The sequence below is a fragment of the Labrus bergylta genome, chromosome 22 (genome assembly GCF_963930695.1).
Source record: "Labrus bergylta chromosome 22, fLabBer1.1, whole genome shotgun sequence".
Lineage (NCBI taxonomy): Eukaryota > Metazoa > Chordata > Actinopteri > Labriformes > Labridae > Labrus > Labrus bergylta.
The window spans coordinates 1,564,899-1,586,417 of NC_089216.1; the positions used below are offsets into that span (position 1 = coordinate 1,564,899).

Here is a 21,519-nt window from a genome sequence, read left to right on the forward strand (position 1 = left end):
TCAAACAGTCCCCCTCCTCCACCTTTTCAAACAGTCCCCTCCTCCACCTTTTCAAACAGTCCTCCTCCTCCACCTTTTCAAACAGTCCCCTCCTCCACCTTTTCAAACAGTCTCCTCCTCCACCTTTTCAAACAGTCCTCCTCCTCCACCTTTTCAAACAGTCCCCTCCTCCACCTTTTCAAACAGTCCTCCTCCACCTTTTCAAACAGTCCCCTCCTCCACCTTTTCAAACAGTCCTCCTCCACCTTTTCAAACAGTCCTCCTCCTCCACCTTTTCAAACAGTCCTCCTCCACCTTTTCAAACAGTCCTCCTCCTCCACCTTTTCAAACAGTCCTCCTCCTCCACCTTTTCAAACAGTCCTCCTCCACCTTTTCAAACAGTCCCCTCCTCCACCTTTTCAAACAGTCCTCCTCCACCTTTTCAAACAGTCCCCTCCTCCACCTTTTCAAACAGTCCTCCTCCTCCACCTTTTCAAACAGTCCTCCTCCACCTTTTCAAACAGTCCTCCTCCACCTTTTCAAACAGTCCCCTCCTCCACCTTTTCAAACAGTCCCCTCCTCCACCTTTTCAAACAGTCCCCTCCTCCACCTTTTCAAACAGTCCCCTGTGGTCTAAATGAAACATCTGTGCTGTGGTCAAAATATAACATGAATCCAGCACCAGAGGAGGTTTGTGACCCTGTATAAACCAGCTCTCTCAGAACGCTCCGTTTTGGTGTGTGTGTCTCTTTAAATGTAATGACCCCCCCCCCCCGAGTTTTGCCCGTAGACATCACTCCTCTGTAGAGAGAATAAAAATGGCCGACCTGCGCTAAAGTTTTGTTCTAGTCTGGGGGTGGAGTCCATGGGGGGAGATATCAGGGGAGGGGAGGGGATTTTTTTTTACCAGAATCCCACTGTGACATCACAAGGAGAGCACATTTGAAACAGATGTAGTTAGTACATACCCCCCCCCCCCCCCCCCCCCGTGTTTTAGTGTCCTTAATGACGAGTGTAGTTTGTCCTGTGAGTCCAAAGGAAACATTAACCTAACGGTGTCACGGGTCACTTCCTGTCAGAGGAGCTCTTGTCTGATGTTCACGTGAAGAGTCTATTTTCATGTTGTGGTCTTTAACAGTCGGGTCAGATGACGCACTCTGACCCACAAACACTTCAACACACACAACACAAAAAACTGAAGATTTTGATCGAGATTCTAATCTTCTAAGATTTAAAACTGAATCATAACTTCCAAAAATCTTCTTTTTTTTTTTTTTATTAATTTTTTTTTTGGACTTATCTGTAACTCCATGCTACGTGCTAATGCTAGCTCTTTAACTCAGTAGAATGTCAAATGGAGAAGCATGAAATTGAGCCAGTCTCACAGATGACTGGAGCAGATCCTGAAGTCTGGACTCATTCATCAACAGACTTTGAATCCATGAATCCAGAATCGTTTAAAAATGAAAATAGATTCTGAATCGAATCGTGAGACACCCAAAGACTCCCAGCTCTATAATTGAGTCGACTCAGGAATTAACAGCTGACATTCATGATCCCCAGAGGAGGAGAACCCTGATGACTGTGATGATCACCTGGCTTTTCACCTGCTCAAAGTTTTGACTTATTCTTTGAAATACATTCATGGACTTAAGTGTTTCCCCTAGGTTTACAGCTGGGGGTGGGGGGGGGGGAGGACTACACTGGGACAAAGACAGTAGTCCAATCAGAAAGCCTGTAGCTCTTAGCTGCACTTAACGGCCCGTGTAAACTTACTGACTGTTGAGAATGAATGTGTTCAGCCTCGATTGTACGTAATGTTTCGGTCTAATTAGCATATGTCGCCGGTTGTAAATTGGATTGTGCCCAAGTATTTGGAGGTCTGCCAAGCAAGAGATCGACTTTTAAAATGTACAAACTGGTGTGTTGAAATACTCTTTTAGTTATTTATGAATCAACCCTGACACCTTCAAACATGGTGAGATAACGAGTATAGAGGTATCATCGACCGGCTGTTTGTTCATGTCAGATCTCATCGATTACGATACGAAGCTAAAATAAGTAAGAGTCTCTTTTTCTCTCACACACACGCCTGAACACACCCTCATACCTTCTGTGTGTGTGTGTGTGTGTGTGTTTGTGTGTGTGTGTGTGTGAGAGAGAGAGAGAGAGAGAGAGAGAGTGATGGTCACATTCCAGCTCCGGGCAGCTCTCCAGCCCATCAGGTCCACCACACCGATCTCGCCGAGTCAGCGCGTCCCACACACACACACACACACACACACATTCCCGGAGCTGCGGCAGCATTCCTGAAGTCTTGTGCTCGTCAGCAGGATGGAGTTATGAACCTGCGACCTTCGTGTTACAGTGCGGTCTCTCTGCGCCCGGTTCAACTCAGTCCTCACGTCCACAGAGAGTCTATGATGGGGTTTCTCTGACGCAGGTGTATACAAGTCACCTGCGAGGTTTACTTACAGTTAAAGTGAGCCTTATGTTTCATATTTACAACTTTCATTGCGGAACATTGGTTGCTCTAAAGCTGTTGAATCCTTATTCCATATCAGAATCAGAGTCGGGTTTTATTGCCAAGTACATTTACACATACAGTGAATTTGACTTGGTGTGTTGGTGCTAAACAATTAACAAGGAAATAAAGCAGAACTAACAACAACTTAAATAATACAGAAGAAGAAGATATTACAATATATAACATAGAATTTACAAATGTCAAATATATTTAAAAAAAAGACAAAATGTACAAAAGGTGCGATGTAGGAGCTGTGTAGTGGACTATGAGAAAAATGTAAGAAAATCAGAATCAGAAATACTTGAATAATCCCAGGGGGAAGTTTGTTTGCTCCAGTTGCTCATAACACCAAAAATCAGTAGGAAGTACAGATAAGTTCACAATATAAAATAAAATAAAAACAGTATGACAATATAATAAGCATAAGTACCAAGTGAAAGCATTATTCAAGTAGTATAAGTAATAGGCTATGTTCAAGCGCAGGTAATTGAAAATATAAACAATATTTACAAATATGAATATACACTGATGGATTAACAGCGTAGATATTGTGCGGTTCATGTATAGATAGAACTTTTGATGTATAAATATTGTCCAGTTTTCAACAGATTGCACAGTTTTAGTAGAGAAATAGTCAGGATTACAGACTCAGTGTCTGACTCTCAAATGGAAGAGAAATGTAAAGTCCAGTTCAGCATTCACATATAGTAACGTTTCCTATGAGACGAGTCGTAACAGTCCAGGTCATTTCTTAAATCTTTTCTATTCCCTGAGTTAGTGAAACATGTTTCCATTGAATGTATTAATCGGAGTTTCAGCCAATGAAATGGAGTCGTGGCTTCTTCAGAACTTCCTGTTTTGATTGCAAACTTTACGATAACGTTGTGTGATTTCTTTCTTCTGTAGCAGGTGACGGTTAGATTAGGGATAACGCTCATCAAGCTGTCAATCAGGAATCTATTACCTTTGTAAAAGCGACTTGGCCTTATGTTTTGTTTTGTTTAATGGAGTGACCGACCTGGCGCTACATGAGCAGTTCTACCCTGTGACAGTTCCAGAGACGGTAAATTAGGCGTCTCTTTCTGCACAGATCTCGCTCTAATTGATGTCGCTGCGATTGCCAGATTGTGCACATAACTCTCAGCTGTGTATTGAAGGCCCTGCTGGCAACATTTAGAGGATGTTTCAGACACCTGGCTCCAGAAATGTTCACTGATGGAGTCCAGAGGTCATCCAGTAGAGGTGAGACGGCGAGCAGCCACGGGAGGAAAGCTAACGTTAGCCGACATCACTAGCATCAAACACTGAGTCTGGCAACGATTTTTTTCTAACCTGGTAACCGTTACCAAGGACTTGCTTTTTACGGCATGTTTTTTATTTTAGGTTGGTTTTTCCCGATCAGACACGGAGCAAAGAGGATGTGGGTACAAGAACGATCAAATATGGGGAATATCATATATTTGGAAAAGAGCGCCGGTGACGTCAACAGTTGAAAGATTTTCAACTTCAGCTCTCGGAGCTCTGGGCGCAGCGTGTTTCATCCAGATGGCCACAGTCTATTTTGAACACTCTTGTCATTGAACACAATTCTAAAAAGATGCTGGCACTCAGAAAAAAACTCTCGGTGGACGCGGGGCCTTAAGCTGCACACTTTTTTGTGTGACAACAAAGATATCACAGTCGTCGCCCGTCAAACGAACGTGTAGTGTCAGAAATGTTTTTTCAATTTTGCTGAATGGTCCACTACTTATTACTCACTATATAGTGAGTAAGGAGTGTGTGTGTGTGTGTGTGTGTGTGTGTGTGTGTGTGTGTGTGTGTGTGTGTGTGTGTGTGTGTGTGTGTGTGTGTGTGTGTGTGTGTGTGTGTGTGTGTGTGTGTGTGTGTGTGTGTGTGTTTTTGGACACACAATATTGAATGTTGTAGAATGTTGCCTTTCTCTGACTGCTCCGTCGCCGTGGCAACCGTAGAGAGCTGGATTCTCATTGGCTGGTGTTGGAAGTTCTGTTCCACTGACCTGAAGATGTGTGTGTGTATGAGTGTGTGTGTGTGTGAGTGTTTGTAGAAGACCACAACGAGGAACAGGTGCTGCACTGTCATGCCTTACACACACACACACACACACACACACACACACACACACACACACACACACACACCAAGTGTTTTACAGTGTGTAATGCGACACCTGAGGAATGTCAGTAAAACCTTCAGTCTTCAGTCGTTCTCGCGCTCCCCCGCTTTGTTTTTCTTTCTCCGCGGTCACAGATGCCTTCTCTTTAATTAAAACATTTCTTCTCTCACTATTTCAACATTTTCAGACACACAATTTCAACATTACTGATCCACCAAGCTGTTAAATTATTGATATTTGTAATTTATTTACTGTAAATTTGTTTATAATCACTGTGAATAAATGAAAATATATATGGATTAAAAATGTAAGTCACAGTGTCATCAGCATACGACTTACACCAAGTCATGTCACATGCTGATATCACAGTTAGTTTAAGAGATACTTTTTGATACCACCTGTTTTAAAACCAAACAATCTCTATTGTTTTAATGATGGACGGTATCAAAAAGGACCAAAACTTTGTAAATACCTTCAGATCTTCAGTCACAATCCATTCAAGGGTTGTCGTATTTTGTTTTTTTTTTGTCCCAAGAATCCTGAAGTGTGTGGTGTCAAGACGATTATTTTACTGTTCTCGATTGAGTCAGAGTCTCCCCGATCTGGAATCGTAAATTAATGAGAAAAGAGCAGCGGTGACATCTACATCGCCTTTCTCAGAAGTTGAAGGATTGGAGAAGAACGCTCTTTGATCATTGAAAACAATAAGTGGACAAAGTGGACACAGGGCCTTAAACGATTGCCGATTCCAAAAAAGTCTAAGCATGAGATTTGAACCAAGGCCCATTGTATGCATTTAACGACATTCATATAAACTCAAATAGAGCGAGTATAGATCGTGTTTGTTTGTAATACTTGTGTGTTAGTGTCATTAAGACACACGTGTTCTGTTCTCCTTGTCACATGCTTCAATTATGACATTATTTATTTACAAAGTCGGTTTCCATTTGACCTTTGTCACGTTTTGTCTACGGCAAAACACCAACTTTTACACCATCAAAACGCAAGGGATGCTTTTATTTTTGTGCCACTTAAGTGACTCTGATGTGTTGACGCTCTGATGTTCAGACATGAAACCATCGATATAAAAGAGATATTTAAGCCTCTCTCTTTATATTTGTTGTTCTTGCGTCTCTCTGATCAATCCTTTTTTTGAACTTCCTCTTTCTTCCTTCCTCTCCTGATCGTGAGCGCGGTTTAATCTGGATTCCTCCCCTGGGAATGATTGAGGCTCAGACACACTCACACACGGCTACTTGTTCAAATATACATGAGCACTAAGTCCCTAACATCCCTGCAACACTCCCTGCATTCATTATAGATGAACACACACACACAGAGACACACACACATAGCACTCTGCAGCCCGAGTGTTTATGTGCCTTTATAAAGCACCTGTTGTTTGCTGCATTGCACCTCTGGAAACACGGCAGCTTCTGTGTTTGAATCCCGTCAGCTCGATACCTGAAAGACTCTTCTCTGTCTCTTAAATGATAAAGACACGTTCAGCAGGAGCTAAAAGAGCCTCCATGACACTTTGTCCAAGACTGGAGATGTTCTGTCATCGAGCTTTGCAGCCATTAAAGTCTGTCTTAAGACTGCAGGCTGAAGCGATCCACTGGGGATATTCTGAAACTGTTGTACCTATTAATCAATTAGACCCTGAACAAATATAATTCCCCTGTAGGTGATAATCAGTTTGGACATTTTTGCTCAAAAACGGACTGAAAGGAATATCAATTTATCATTTATTTAATTCATTAATTTTCTTCTCTGACCCAGTTGTTTTTTTTCTCCTTGATGTTTGTGCAGGAACCTTTTTTCTACAGTACGCCATACATGCAGAAACACACAAACGCACACACACACACACACACACACAGAAATGCACACACACACAGAAATGCACACAAACTCAGACGAAACATCATCTGCTGAAAATCAATCCTGCACACATTCCTCTGATCTGCTCTCTCTCTTTTTATTGATTCTTCACACACTTGTAGGCTAATCCAGCTAGCTACACACACACACACACACACACACACACACACACACTAACACTTACACTTACACTCAAAAGCACACTCACTAAACTACACACTCAAAACTACACTCACACACACTACAAACAGAGTCCACATCTGACTGATTCTTTGAAGTGGTCTCCTCTGTTTCCAGAGTCTGACAGTAGTTAGCTCTGAGGATAAAGCAGATACACACACACACACACACACACACACACAAACACACAGACACAAGCAAATGTACACAACTACTTATGTTTTCCTATGGGCTACATCGGGAAAGGTTTTGTATGCACACATTACCCACTTTCTTTAAAAGGGAAAACTGACAAGCATTTAACAGAAACACACACACACACACACACACACACACACACACACACACACACACACACACACACGAGTCCTCAAGTGTGGGAAAGAGTCAGCTGTTTTAATGCATAACACACACACCAGTTTCAGGTTTTACAAGACCATCAGAGGGAGAGACTCAGTGTGTCTGCATACCAGAGAGAGAAAGGGGCGAGGGAGGGCGAGTGAAATAGACAAAAGGTTGAAAGGGCGAGTGAATAAAGACATGAAAACAATGGATGTTGAAGTCAAAGAAATTTAAAAATAGCAACTTGAGTAATATTTAGCGTTTAGATTTCCAGACTTCTTAAAATGAGAGACGACCATCAAACCAAAACAGTATCTTGGATCTGATTTGTTCAGCCACTAATTCATTACCCCTAATTTCCACATACTGCATGTTTCTTTGTCTTTCTGAGGATGATTTGTTGTTCTGTTTTGTGTTTTATTTTGAAATTGACGGGACGCTCTGTGCGTTGCCTTGCCTGACTTCCTGTCCGGGTCGTTCTATTCTGTCCAGCTTGACACATGTTTGCAGCGGGCTCTGTTGAAAATAGACTCACTGCGTATTTGAAAAAGCGGAGTGTATTGGCGATGCTGGCCTGCTCCTGAGACAGGCCGCGGCGCTCGCTGAGGAAACACAATCATTGAGTTGATTGGCAGCGCGGCACTGATGGACCACACGTGCTCAGAGTCTGTGGAAATTGGCGGTTAGAGTGAATCTTTGAATGACTTAGCTTGGAGTTTTGGTTTTTAGAATTGTTTTTTTTTGTTTTCACATTCCTTCTTGTCCTTGATGTCTTTGTGTTCCCCTGATTTGGCCTCTCCTCAGACCAGAGGGAAAGATTGGACCCCCCCCCCCACCCGATGTTTTATTACCCAACATCCGAATTGAATCTGTCCCCTAACACAACACGTCTGTTTTCTGAATTGTGAAGAAATAACAGAGGGTTTAAAAATAAAACAAAGATGTAAATTAGAAGCAGGAAAGAAAGATGTGCAGACGGGACGGACGAGATGAAAGGAAGGAAATGAACAACAGGATGGGAGACGTGTTGCGACAGAGAGAAGGGAATTAAAAACAGAAAGTTAGAGTGGCTCACAGACGACTGGAATGATTCATAACAATGAAAATCATTGTTTCATGTTTTTTTTATTAGCAAAATCAGCAGAAATATTCTGATTGCAGTTTCTCAAATATTGTGAAACTCAAAATCTTTGGAGAATCTTTTGATGTTGTTCATTGAGTAGTTGTTTTCCCCTTTGGTTTTGTTTGAGAATGGCGATTGAAGGATGGTTTTGATTCTGATTAGAACTCTCAAGAACGGCTGTCCATGTTGTGCTCTGCCTCTGGTCACTTCCTGTCAGCACCTCTGGTCACTTCCTGTCAGCACCTGTGAGTCTGATTAGATTTAAAGCTGTTTGTTTGCACTTCCTGTCGTTGTTTCCTCCTCTAGATCTTTGCTTGTGTCCTTCTTACTCTTCTTACTCTTCTTATTTTTATTAGGTGCCCTATGATTTTCTTTGGGAGGAACGGGCTGAAATTGTTGATACCTTGCAATTTTACAATATTGTTTAATAATGCAAAACAAAACTCAAAACAAGAAATGTAACACTGAATATTCAGAGCTCACAGTTTGTATTTTTCCTGTAAATGAAAATGAAATGCAGATTTATGTCCTGCAGGTGATAACTGGTCCAGTGTGAATCCTTGGTACGTGTCAGGACAGGAATGCATTTTACTGAAAGGTGTTTCTAATATTCAGTTTTCCATCATCACATTACATACAGAACATGTTATAAGAAACACCTGTCAGAGCTGCACAAAGCGTCACAAACACGTCTAAGTCAAATATCTGCAGGCCTGTTTGCATCACATTACATCAGAGTCTCTGTTTCTGTTTCCTTTTTACACCTGAACCATGAATACAGACGTGCCTTCCCTCTGTGTCTATTTGGGTAGATTATAATAAAGAGGTTGGGATGGGGCAAAGGAAAGAGGAGAATTTTGTAGTTTTGGGGGTTTGTGTCGCAGGTAGAAGCCACCTGATAAAGATGAGGAGAGGATAAATTAAAGAAAGAAAGGAGGTGGAGGATAAATTAAAGAAAGAAAGGAGGTGGAAGAGTATAAAGGAGTAAATAAGAGGAGGAGGCCCCCAGGTAAAGACGGAGAAAAACATTCCAAAAACACAGAAAAAAAGAGAAAAGACCGGAGGAGGAGGGTGAACAGGTGAGATGGGAGGGGGAGGGGGAGGGGGAGGGGGATGTTTTGTGTTTTGTCTCTCCAGGCTCTGGGTGAAGGTTTGACCTCTCAAATTATCCCCAAGCACCCCTTAAACACTGTCACTGTCACTTACACACACAGAAACACACACACACACACACACACACAGAAACACACACACACACAGAAACACACACACACACACACACACACACACACAGAAACACACACACACACACACACACACAGAAACACACACACACACACACACACACAGAAACACACACAGAAACACTAACACACACACAGAAACACACACACACACACACAGAAACACTAACACACACACAGAAACACACACACACACACAGAAACACACACACACAGAAACACACACACAGAAACACACACACACACACAGAAACACACACACACACAGAAACAGACACACACAGAAACACACACACACACACACACACACACACACACACACACACTGAAAGAGTGTTTAAAATGATACATTTGTGAATTTGTGAATTTGTGTTTATTTTTCTGTGTGTGTGTGTGTGTGTGTGTGTGTGTGTGTGTGTGTGTGTGTGTGTGTGTGTGTGTGTGTGTGTGTGTGTGTGTGTGTGTGTGTGTGTGTGTGTGTGTGTGTGTGTGTGTGTGTGTGTGTGTGTGTGTCCTCCCCCTCCCCCCTGCTGGGTGTCTGAGTGTTTGCAGCTCGAGGGATGACACTCCTCCACTTTAGCCCGACTGAAATACCTTAATAGCTTTTTGATGGATTGCTATTAGTTAGCTTAGCATGAAGGCAAGAAACGGGCTGTGTCTATAGTAAATCATTAACCTGTTGATCAGTTACCGCGAGCTCTATGGCTACCTTTAGCATCTTTAAGCTAATTGTTTTGGTTTTTCTAGCTTTAAACTTCAGTGTGTTTGTTTACTTTCTCTGCTGTCTTGTTTTCCAGAGAAAAAGTTGTAAAAAATCAACTTTACACTCGCAACGAACAACATCAGCATCTAGAGAGAGAGACCCGAGGTACAGACCAATATTGTTTTCTGTACCGGACTGTAAACATGTTCATTTCTGCTTTTTTGAATGGGTGTGTATGGGACTTCCGGGGCTAGCCAGCCTCAAGTTAGCACTCAACGAACAGCAGGATTTTTGCACTTCTGCGTTTGATTTTTTAAAGAGGTCATATTCTGCCCTTTTTGGGGTTCATATATTTAATCTATGTACTAAAGTATGTTCACAATAACTAAAGTTCTAAAGTGTCTGTTTTCATGAACTGCCGCTCCGTGCACCGGCTCTCTTCTGACTCTCTCTCTAAGGCTCTGAAGTGCCCACGTTCAGAGTCCCCACGTGGGCCAAGTCTGATCTGATTGGTCGGCCTGTCGGCTCTGCCGTAATTGGTCAGTCGCTCAGCACGGTTCTCGGAAATGTCCCGCCCCTTTAACCATATTGGGAATGCAGCCACTTTGGCTCCGAGGGGAGCATAAACATTAGCACCTTAGCACTACTGTGCTACCGCAGGCTACGGCATATCGTGGGCGTGCTACAGAAGTTAACAGGCGTGCAACATGAGCTGCAGGGCCACAACGAGCCAATGGGCTTAGATCAGTGATCTCACACTGACAAGACGTCACACTGACAGTTTTTTTCGAGGGGGGCTAGAACCGAGCATTACGTGTAGCTAATGCTACAGCTAACAGGAGGACGTAGGAGAAGCCACGTTTCCGCGGACTTTGAATTTTTGCAAATAGATGTGCCTAAACATGCACAGGACACTTGGAAAACACACTAAAGAGCAAATAAAACCAGAAACAGGATAATATGGGCCCTTTAACACCTGAGGTTGGCGCTTGGTGCGTGCGCTCTAACACTTTCGGCCACCTCTTCAGAAGTCAGAGTCCCAGTTCGTCCACCCGAGTCAAAAAAGTCTTGTTCAGCCCCTGAGATGAATCAGCCGTTATATTAAAATGTTCACTCATAGAGTTAAACGTTGTTAGGACTCTTATACAGATGCTGCAGTCCTCTAAGCAGGGGGCCAAGGGTTCAAATCCTACCTGTGGATCTTTTCCTGTATAAGTCACTGTTCCTGATTTCTAACTCTCCAATCTCTCTAATAACTAAAATTAAAATATAAAAAAGAAGTTAAATATTGTTAAGTCTGTGGCCGCCGGAGTTTAAATGTTTAAATGTTTAAATGTTTAAATGTTTAAATGTTTAAATACCTCTGGACGGTTAGTGACGTATGAGCGTTCTAATACTCCAGAGATCAAAGGACGCATTCACAGAAATAGAACGTGCAACACTTAGGGGCACGTTCTCCTCTGAATTCTGGTCACACTCTGCTGCTCCCCTCCGCGCGCGCGCACGCACACACACACACACACACACACACACACACACACACACACACACACACACACACACACACACACACACACACACGCACGCAGCAGGCGGCTCCACCCCTCTCTCTCTCTCTCTCTCTCTCATGAGGCAGAGAGAGAGAGAGGCATGTCCCTGCGTGTTCCTGTGGTGGTCGAGCGGGAGGGAGAGAGAGAGTATCCTGAAGCAGCAGCAGCAGCTCAGCAAGGACTCATGTTCCTGCTTATCGATTAACTGATTGACCGAATGGATTGTTGACGTGAATCTCGGATATTCTTCTTCCTGTTGGAGTTCACCTTTTTTATTTTTTTGAATATTCTGTGCGGGCTCCGGGAGGCTGTACCTACCGGGTGTGTGTGGGGGGGGCAGCCATGGGGTTCTACGGCACCTTGAAGCTCATCTTCTACAAAGTGAGTATCGATTATCGAAACGCCCGGTCGATTAACCGACGTCAGCGGCTGCGGGCTTTCATCTCTGCGGGTTTTGGTTTACGGTAATTGAGAGTTTTGTCGTCGAGGATTTCAAGGTTGTCAAGGCTCGTGCGGCACCGGGATGACAAGGCGTTTCTCCCTGACAGCGCGTGCGTGACGCGTGTGTGCGTTAATATTTAAAAAAAATATTTAAAAATATTTTATTCTTTATTCGAACGATTAAAAATAGATGAAAATGAATAAACAAATGGAAGAAAAAAAATCTGTGTAAAATAAAAAGCCAATTTCAATATAATACACATTTGACTCGTTGGAAAAGTGTGTGTGTGGACCACTGCGGAACCGGGAGACTACTCCTGTTATGTCCTTTTCCCATCTCTCTCTCTCTCTCTCTCTCTCTCTCTCTCTCTTCCTCATTAGATTATTGATTACTGATCACCTACACCTGTGTCCTTAAGGTGTCTGTAATCTGAGCCACTGAGCAAGGCACGGTTCAGGGTTTGAATCCTAAAATAAACCTTTTAATAAAGGGGAATTAAACAGAAGATATCTAAGATTACAATAAAAAAACAAACCAATCAGCTTTAATTTCCTTATGAGAGGGATTTCTCTACAGCTGCTGTTACTGGAACACTTTGGTCTAATCTTAAAAACTGCAAAACAAATCAGACTAAAAGGTGTTTTCCATCGGGCTCCAGTCTTTATATTTACCTGTAAGGAGGTTCAACCTTTGAAATCAGCATTATAACCAAAGTTAAAGATGGATATCACACCATACAGATGCTCTAATTTGACAGACTTGGGTTTATATGAGGGGTACAACTGCAAAAACATTAAAATGTCCAATGTTTACCAATCTTCTTGTTGAAAGTCTTAAGTTTAAAATAAAATAATTGTATATTTTCCTGCATACTTATTGTAAAAGCACAGGTTAAAGATTGAGATTACACCATGTAGATGCTCTAATTTGACATATTTGGGTTTATATGAGGGGTACAACTGCAAAAAATCAAACTAAAAGGTGGTTTCCAATGGACTCCGATCTTTATATTTAAATGTCATTAGATTCAACCTTTGAAATCAACAATAAAACCAAAGTTAAAGATGGATATCACATCATACAGCTGCTTATTTATGCATCCTTGGGGTCATATTTAGTGTACAACAAAGCAAAACAGAATAAAAACCTTTTAAAATCTGACCAAATCCAGCATTAGATTCTGCTACTTACAATCAGCTAATGCTTTGTTTGTTTTTGCAGCTACACACAAGTTAAAAACTAAAGATAACATCATTCAAAATACTAAAATGAGATACAATACACAGTCATCATAGTGACTCGTTAACATTCAGACAATACGTTACATTTACATTTTTATCGCGTTTTGGCAGCTTTTAATGATGTAAACTAAATGATTTGATGTAAAATATGAGAAACAAAACGGCTCAAATCTTTAAAAATGGACTAAAACAACACACGACTTTAAGTACTTGATGTCCCTGCATCTCCTTCGTGTGTAACTACATTTATACAACCTTTTAAACAATGACTCTACTTCTTCCACATTGTTAAAATAAAGAATATGACGGGATATCAGGCATGAAATCCAGGACAGATTGAACAGAAGTCGGTGTAAGGTCATTGTTTAATGTATAGTGGTTTATTATATACTCATTATAAGTCGTTACAGGTGTTTTAGTGTACAGGTCTGTACACTAAAAGTCAGGTTAGAAACATGGTAGAGACGCTGACTCAAAGAGGCGTCGTCAAAGGATGCACATGTGGATTTTTACGCATGTTTTCCCCACCGGAGATCAAAAGTTCTGGCGTTAACCGTAAACACATTTTAGCTGTTTTTCACCCTCAAGTCAAGTTTTTCTCTCCGGCTTAATGAAATCCACACAGACGCGACATCTGCGATTGAAATCCAGCGACATCAGGGGGGAGAGAAAAAAAAAAAAGAGTCTGAAAATGAAAAGCAGATTATGAGTTTAGGCCGGAGTTAAGAGCTGCAAACACGGACGCGTTGGTTGTTGACGTTTTAAATCTGAAACTAAATCAGACGTCAGTGGGTTAAATCGCGTCCTCAGTTTTGACCTACAGGCTGACTTCTTTTATAGCACAGATTATGCAGACTGTGTGATAACAGTGTGGTTCAGATAAAGATGCTAAGAAGAGGAAGGACACACACACATTCTGTCCTCTGTGTGTGTGTGCAGCCTGTTAGCGCGTGCTGCTCTATTTTTGACCATTGCTGCACCGGCGACATTCCTGCGATTTTCTGCATTCCTGCATTCATTCAGTGAAAGAGAGAGAGAGAGAGAGACAGAGAGGAAAGAGATAGAAGGCTGATTCAGACCTCTGGGCCCGGTGCGTTTGTGTTACTCTAACAGCGTGGGTGTTTTCAGTGTCTCCGTGCGTACACACACAGAAGGCTGCAGTTCATCCGCAGCTCTTCATCAGTTTGGATTCTGCAAACTCCAACTGTTTGTTGGCGGGGTTTTTTTTAAAGTTCCTTTATAACCAGAAACCAACTGACTAAGGTCGTCAAAATGTCCGATAATGACAGTTTGTGATACGACCTCAGGTTTTGTAATGATTGAAATGATCAAATATAAAGTATTAGCAAAGACCTCAAGGTACGATTGGGATTGGGAGTGTAGCTAAGAGTACACTTTGTTGTCATTCAGTTGAAATATAAACTTGATAATGAATCTAAATCAATCTGCCTGGGTCTGTAAAATCAGGCACTTTTAATTATGGATTCATTTAAGCAGGAAGGACATGGCTTTTCATCAGCATTTCAGGGGTTAAATTTGGTGTATGAAACTGCATAAAAATGAATTAAAATCAGTAGAACTACTTCTAGTTTCCATTGCATTTCATTTGAACAACTTCAAAGTGGAAGAATCTAACCATATAAATGGACATTTTACGGTTCCCTTGATTGCGGAAACACAGTTTGAAGATGGAAACCACTTAATGAACTCCGGCAAAAACTACAGACAAGTGACTTTAAGGTCATAGTATGTCCTCAACGGAGTGTCACAGACTCGTTATAAGTCACCATAGCGAAGTGAAAATAGATGCTTTTTGTTCTTTTTGTTAACAAACTTTTTTCATTCCATTTAAATAGCTTTAATTTACTTAAATACCTTAAAAATTTAAAGAAACTGGAAACCTTCTTCCATTCCCGCCACTGGCTTCATGACATTTTCAGCCCTTAATGTTCATTTTTTTCAAAAGTTTTATTAAAAATACAAGCATTTAGGGTCATAAGAAATCAATTGAAATAATGGCTTTTATCATGTTTGATGCAAATATGTATCTGTTGACAATCAGGAAAAACTCAGACCGTTGCAGGGATTGAAATATCCCCCTTGGTGTCAAACATCCTTTTTAAGATCCTGTACAGGATGCTCAAACTGAAGAAATATGTTGGTTTATTATTCATTAAATCTATATTTATGATGTGCAACTATCTGTACAACTTCCTAAATTAAAGATCCCATGTGTTTCCAGCTGGAAGATGCTGTTCAGATTCTTAATCCAGACCTAAAAGCACACATTGGTTGTGAAAGTATCCATCATCGAGTATCACCCTGGACATGTTTGAATGAAGGTTGCAAACATTTTCGACTTCAAGCTGATGTCAAGAGAGCGCTGTCTAAATTGCACAATTACATTAGCAACATACCAATATATTTCCAACATTTTTCAGGAGTTTGCCTGCAATATCCAGGTTTTTAAAAACACAAAATTAACCAGTACGGGTTGGTAGGACTTGTTTTTTTGTTGCTGTTATATCAAACAGGTAGTGGTATAATACGTTTTTTAGTAGAGTCGTATAAAGGTTCAAAAGAAGTAAACGCGTACGCCGACGACGCAGATCTATTTCATTCAGAGCGTTACAGTCTCTCACTGTTTCCTCTTCTTTGTCTTTTAACCCCCAGATGAAGAGGAAGTTGGATCACGGTCCGGATGGGCGGCCGTTCCCTTCCGGGAAGAAACACTGCAAAGGCAACGGATACCTCAGGTAACACACAGACATTAGTGTAGCTAACAGCTAGCTAAACAAGACTAAGCTACGTCAACAGCTAGCTATATCAACTAATCCGATCACTTAACAACATGACAACTTTGAATCAGAAATCCAGTTTATCCACCACAGCTCTTACTGTTAGCTTAGAGGTCATTTGTTTTCTACGTCCGAATGTTGATCTACAAAATGAAAATCTTGTTTCTCTTTCCAGTCCTTCCAATCTAGTTCAAGCCACGCCCACCACATTCGGCGACCTACGGCTAGCCAATGGGCATTCTGCTCAGCGGCGGCGTGTCACATCAGGCCCGCCCCCATCTGGCCTGCAGGACTGGCTTCATATCTTCCAGGTTAGCACACACACAGCCATGTTAGCTAAACCCCTCCCCAAACAGCTATCCTTAGTCCCTTATCCAAACAACGCTACGATTTGATGCTAACAATGTAGCTAATGTTAACTTAATTACACAAAGGGAAAATATACATTTAAACATGTAGAAACTTTTCTTTTAATGTTTATTTCTGGTGCTTTAAACTAAATATTATCCCAAATAATCAAACATACCTTTCTGAAGTTCTCCCTTTCTAAACTACACTGCCTTTTAAGACAACAAACACACACACACACTGAAACACACACTGAAACACACACATGCTCTTCAGCATTTCCTGATGGGCTGCATTTCAGTGAAATGTGTGTTTGAATATCTTCCGCTTCCTGAACCTAAACACAGAGAGGAGTGTTGCCTCCGAGCAGCTGTTATGTAACTAATACAAAAACCCATAAGAGTGTGAACACACACACACACACACACACACACACACACACACACACACACACATACACAAACATTTAAATAAAAAAACATGTATCTGGCTTTTTGTAGCTTGGGGACAAAGTGAAAACGCTTTCAGAGACATGGAACAACACAAAAATAGTCACAAAGTCAAGGACATCTTCACTCAATAAACTTATGAAAACACACACACACACACACACACACACACACACACACACACACACACACACACACACACTATACACAAATACACACAGGTAAAAAACTCAAAGACTTCTCTTCTAAAAAGAGAAGAGAAGCATTCAAATATTTAAAATATTTGACAAAAATGTTCATTTTCTTATTCTCTCTCTGTCCTCCTGCAGGCGTGGAGCGGCCCTGAGAGGCTATTGGCTCTGGACGAGTTGATCGACAGGTGTGAGACCAACCAGGTGAAGCACATGATGCAGGTGATCGAGCCGCAGTTCCAGAGAGACTTCATATCGCTGCTGCCCAAAGAGGTATTCAAATCTTCTACCTGTCTGAAAATCCAACCAGCAACAGAACAAAGATATATTGCACTGCGGTGAATGTGTTTTAAACATGTGTGTATTTATGTCTGTGTGTGTGTTTGTGTGTGTGTAGTTGGCCCTGTATGTGTTGACCTTCCTCGCTCCCAGAGACCTGCTGCAGGCTGCTCAGACCTGCAGGTACTGGAGGATCCTGGCTGAAGACAACCTGCTGTGGAGGGAGAAGTGCCGTGAGGAAGGTAAACAGAAAAACACTCAGTGGGGTGGGAACTGTTGGGATTTTGTGTGTATGTTTTTGTTAAGGAGTTGGGTAACTGCTTGTCATGTGTGGTGATACAAGTGAGGATTGGAGGTGTGTTGCTGAAGGAGAGCGGAGGCTTCAGGATGGAGGAGGCGTGGCCAAACAGCAGTTTGTTTTGGTTTCATGCTGGAGCTCAAGGGCGACACTGGATACAAAAAGTTGCGCGTTCTTCTTTGAGAATACTTGTTTTTTTAATAGCCTAGCGGTGATGTTGCACACGCCATGTCCTGAGGCTTTGGTCCTCGTCGCTGTTGCTGTGGGTTCGAGTCCCTCCTCGGCCCTTTGCTGCGTGTCGTCTCCCGCTCTCTCCTCCCGATACTTCCTGTCTCTCATCAGCTGTTCTATCTAATGGAGGCAAACAGGCCCAAAAACAATATAATGAATTGTATTTATTTACAAGAGAAAGAGGACGTTTTACATGGTTTATCATTATTATTATAATAAATGATCCTCTCTTTTTCTATCATTTGATTACCTCCTTCACAGTGTCTGTGCCGGGCTGCTTGCTTCCTTTCCTCCTCTTCACATTTCATTCATTTTGCTTCGACACACTTTGATGAATTCTCTCCAAAAAAAAAAAACCTTGACAATGATGGAGGGATTGTTGTTTTCCCCGCTGTGGTTGTGAGAGTTAATCAAGTGTTACCTGAGCTGAGTGCTTTCCTGCGTTTCAACACACAAAAATCTGAAAACATATAACAGAGGCAGGAGCTCACTGGACGTATCGTTCTGTCTAACCTGAGCGTTAAATGCTAATACAGCCACACAGACAGTCAGTCAGTCACTCCTCCTTCATTCAGCGCAATGCAGTGCCTCTCTCTGTGTGTGTGTGTGTGTGTGTGTGTGTGTGTGTGTGTGTCTCTCTCTGGGCGCTCTGCCAGTCAGCCAGGATTCACTGCCAGCACTCAGCAGTCATACCAATGAGCCTACCTCATATTAGCACCACGCCAGAGCCATACTAATGAAGCCAGCGCTAACTGCAGCTCACCAGCTTCATAAATACGACTTATTTGTATTTGTGCTTCATCGCCGTCACACCGGGGGAACAGTGTCGGCGTCAGAGGTAGAATATAAATGCAGAAAATAAAGTGAGGCCGACATACTAATGACGCTTTCAGTGAGCTCAAACTTTTACACTTAAAGGAGCAGTATGTAACTCTGACCCCTAGTGTTTAAAATGGGTACTGTAGTCTAAATTCTAAACATCATAGAGAGCTGTCTCCCCCCCACCTCCTCTCTAGAGTGGATGTTCACTCAGGTCACCATGTGGTGGACTCTGAAGCTTCAGTGTTTATCCAGCTCTGCATGGGTCTGTAAACCTTTCTGTGTTCTAACCTCTCTCCATTTTTCAAAAGCATCTCCAATATTGATCCTAGTTTGAGCACGTTTCTGCTCGTGGAGCTTATTAGAAACATGCAGAGGCTTTTTAGGTCGGGTACAATCACTTCTATCTGAACCACTTCTCTTGACCGCTTCCATCGCTGCAACACCTGTTGACCTGATAACTGCTCTCATATCTGACAAACTGAGGGGCGTCCAAAACGGCCGTGTGGGGGTGTGTCTTAAAAGCGTCTACCTTCTCTGGTCCAAACAAATCCAGAGCATTCAGGAGCAGAATCTAAAGTTAGAAGGAGGACATACTGGCTGCTGCATTGTTGTCAGAGAAGCCAGCACTTCAACATGTTTCATTAATGATCAGAGAGTAAGATCACTCTAATATTTCGATATAGCGTTAGCTTGTGAGCTTATACCACATTAATGAAACCGCTGAGTCATGTTAGATATTGACTCAGCTGTTTCTGTAGTTATTAGTTGAAACATTCTGAAGTTATTAGTCATTGATCTTTTCTGTTTCCTTAAGTAAAGGGATTAGTTCATGATGGCAGCGTTGCTTCATGTCTTTGTCTCTCTCTCTCTCTCTCTCTCTCTCTCCAGGTGTGTCAGATTGTGCGTCGTCCCGGCGCAGGAAGTGCGTGCGGCCAGGCGTGGCGGTCAGCCCATGGAAATCGGCCTACATCCGACAGCACCGTATAGAGAGCAACTGGAGGAAGGGCGACGAGCGAGAGCCGATGGTAAGCGGTCACAGCCGCTCGCTCTGATGCAGCCGACCGGCCGGCCTGTGTTTGATGTGTCAACATGGCGTCTGTGTCCTTAACATCCGTTTCCCTCTGCAGGTGCTGAAAGGCCACGACGACCACGTGATCACCTGTCTCCAGTTCAGTGGTGACCTGATCGTCAGCGGCTCAGACGACAACACACTCAAAGTGTGGTCGGCCATCACTGGGAAGGTAGGACGTGTGTGTGTGTGTGTGTGTGTGTGTGTGTGTGTGTGTGTGTGTGTGTGTGTGTGTGTGTGTGTTTCTGCTGCTTCACCAAACCCCATAGAGAAAACAACGATTTTAAAAATGTTTCCCTTTTTCGCTACACAAGCAGAACTGACAAAACCTAAACTCAGACTTTTTACTCGTTAGTATCATGTTGCGGTGACTTCGGCTTCCTTTTGACTCGTTAATTCCCGTTTGTTTAGACGTTATAGGAAGATTTGAAGTCTTCCAGGTCGGCTGATTCTTCTCGAATGAGAGGGGAAAACTTGAGCCGAGTCCAGTTCCATTCAGATCAAACTTTAAATCAAATTCTACAATTCACAGAGCAGACTCTTCTATCCAAAGCGACGTACATCAGAGAGTAAGAACAACACAAGCAAGGATCTAGAAAAAAGGGAACAATGTGAGTAAGAGCAAACGATCAGCTTTGAGTCTGATTGGACACACAGGTGCTGACAGGAAGTGACCAGAGGCAAAGCACAACATTGAGGGCAGTTCTTGAGAGCTCTAATCAGTATAGAAACCATCTTATAAGTCGTCGTTATCAAACAAAAACCATCGTCATTACCATCATCATCATCAATAATATGGAGAGCATCATCATTAAGTTAGAGTGAGACTCTGTTTCCTGTAGTTTCCTCTATCTGTTGTTAAACCGGACATCGTCAGCCTACATGTGAAACTTTATTGAGAGAAAACAAACATGTTCGGTTAGCTAGCTTGTCATCTTGGCGGTCGACGTAAAGCAGCATGAATTCAGACTTATTGATGTCATTACTTCGGCCTCCTTTTGAAATCTCTTTCTTCTTCTACTAGAATCCGTTGTTGTGTAACTTGTAACAGACATTGTTCCCCCGACATTAAAGACACAAAGAAATGAGTCGTTAATGTAAGAATGTGATCAGACGGCATATTGATGCAGCACCCTGACCCGTTTGTCTGCTTCATGAATTAGAATATATCCACCATGTAGGTCAGCGAGATGTCTAAAGGACTTTTGACAATGACCAAGGCATGGAAGAGGCCAGAGTTTCTGTCTACGATCGTCTGGAGCTTTCTAACATGATTCAAAAATGATGATAGTCATTTGAGGATTTTTGAACCTCGCCTTATGAACGACCAGGAAGTGATGTCTGCGGTTGCATGCGCCAAAATCACGCCCCACTTGCGGGAAAAGACGCACGCCTCGCTCATCTGTCAACATCTGTAGATTCAAATTCTTCAGACTGTGGCGTCCTATGGCGACTGTGCAGCCTCTGCCATCAGTGTGTGAATGTGGAGGTGTGACCTGCGGTGTAAAAGAGCTTTGAGGAGTCAGAAGACAAGAAAAGAAATATACAAACTCAAGTCCAGTTATAATAATGATGCATCGTCATCGTCCAATTAGAATAAAACTTGGAGATAAACGAGATTTAAAAAAAAAAAAACATTCTAACCATCTGATGAAATAACCATCATAAATCAAATCTAGTTTTCA

General features: G+C 42.2%; 1 protein-coding gene across 2 annotated transcripts in view; it reads left to right on the top strand.

Moving 5' to 3' along the window:
• Positions 1 to 21,519, top strand: part of LOC110001845 (F-box/WD repeat-containing protein 7) — a 39,011-nt gene that overhangs the window by 9,734 nt on the left and 7,758 nt on the right. The window contains exons 1-7 of one of the 2 annotated variants that reach the window (XM_020657390.3): positions 11,762 to 12,047; positions 16,023 to 16,105; positions 16,323 to 16,458; positions 17,274 to 17,408; positions 17,533 to 17,656; positions 19,654 to 19,790; positions 19,893 to 20,006. In XM_020657390.3, the coding sequence (XP_020513046.1) occupies positions 12,009 to 12,047; positions 16,023 to 16,105; positions 16,323 to 16,458; positions 17,274 to 17,408; positions 17,533 to 17,656; positions 19,654 to 19,790; positions 19,893 to 20,006 (768 nt within the window). In that variant the 5' untranslated portion in view covers positions 11,762 to 12,008. Of the gene's footprint in view, positions 1 to 11,761; positions 12,048 to 16,022; positions 16,106 to 16,322; positions 16,459 to 17,273; positions 17,409 to 17,532; positions 17,657 to 19,653; positions 19,791 to 19,892; positions 20,007 to 21,519 lie in introns of those variants that run through there. The other variant, XM_065950713.1, reaches the window with a different exon arrangement.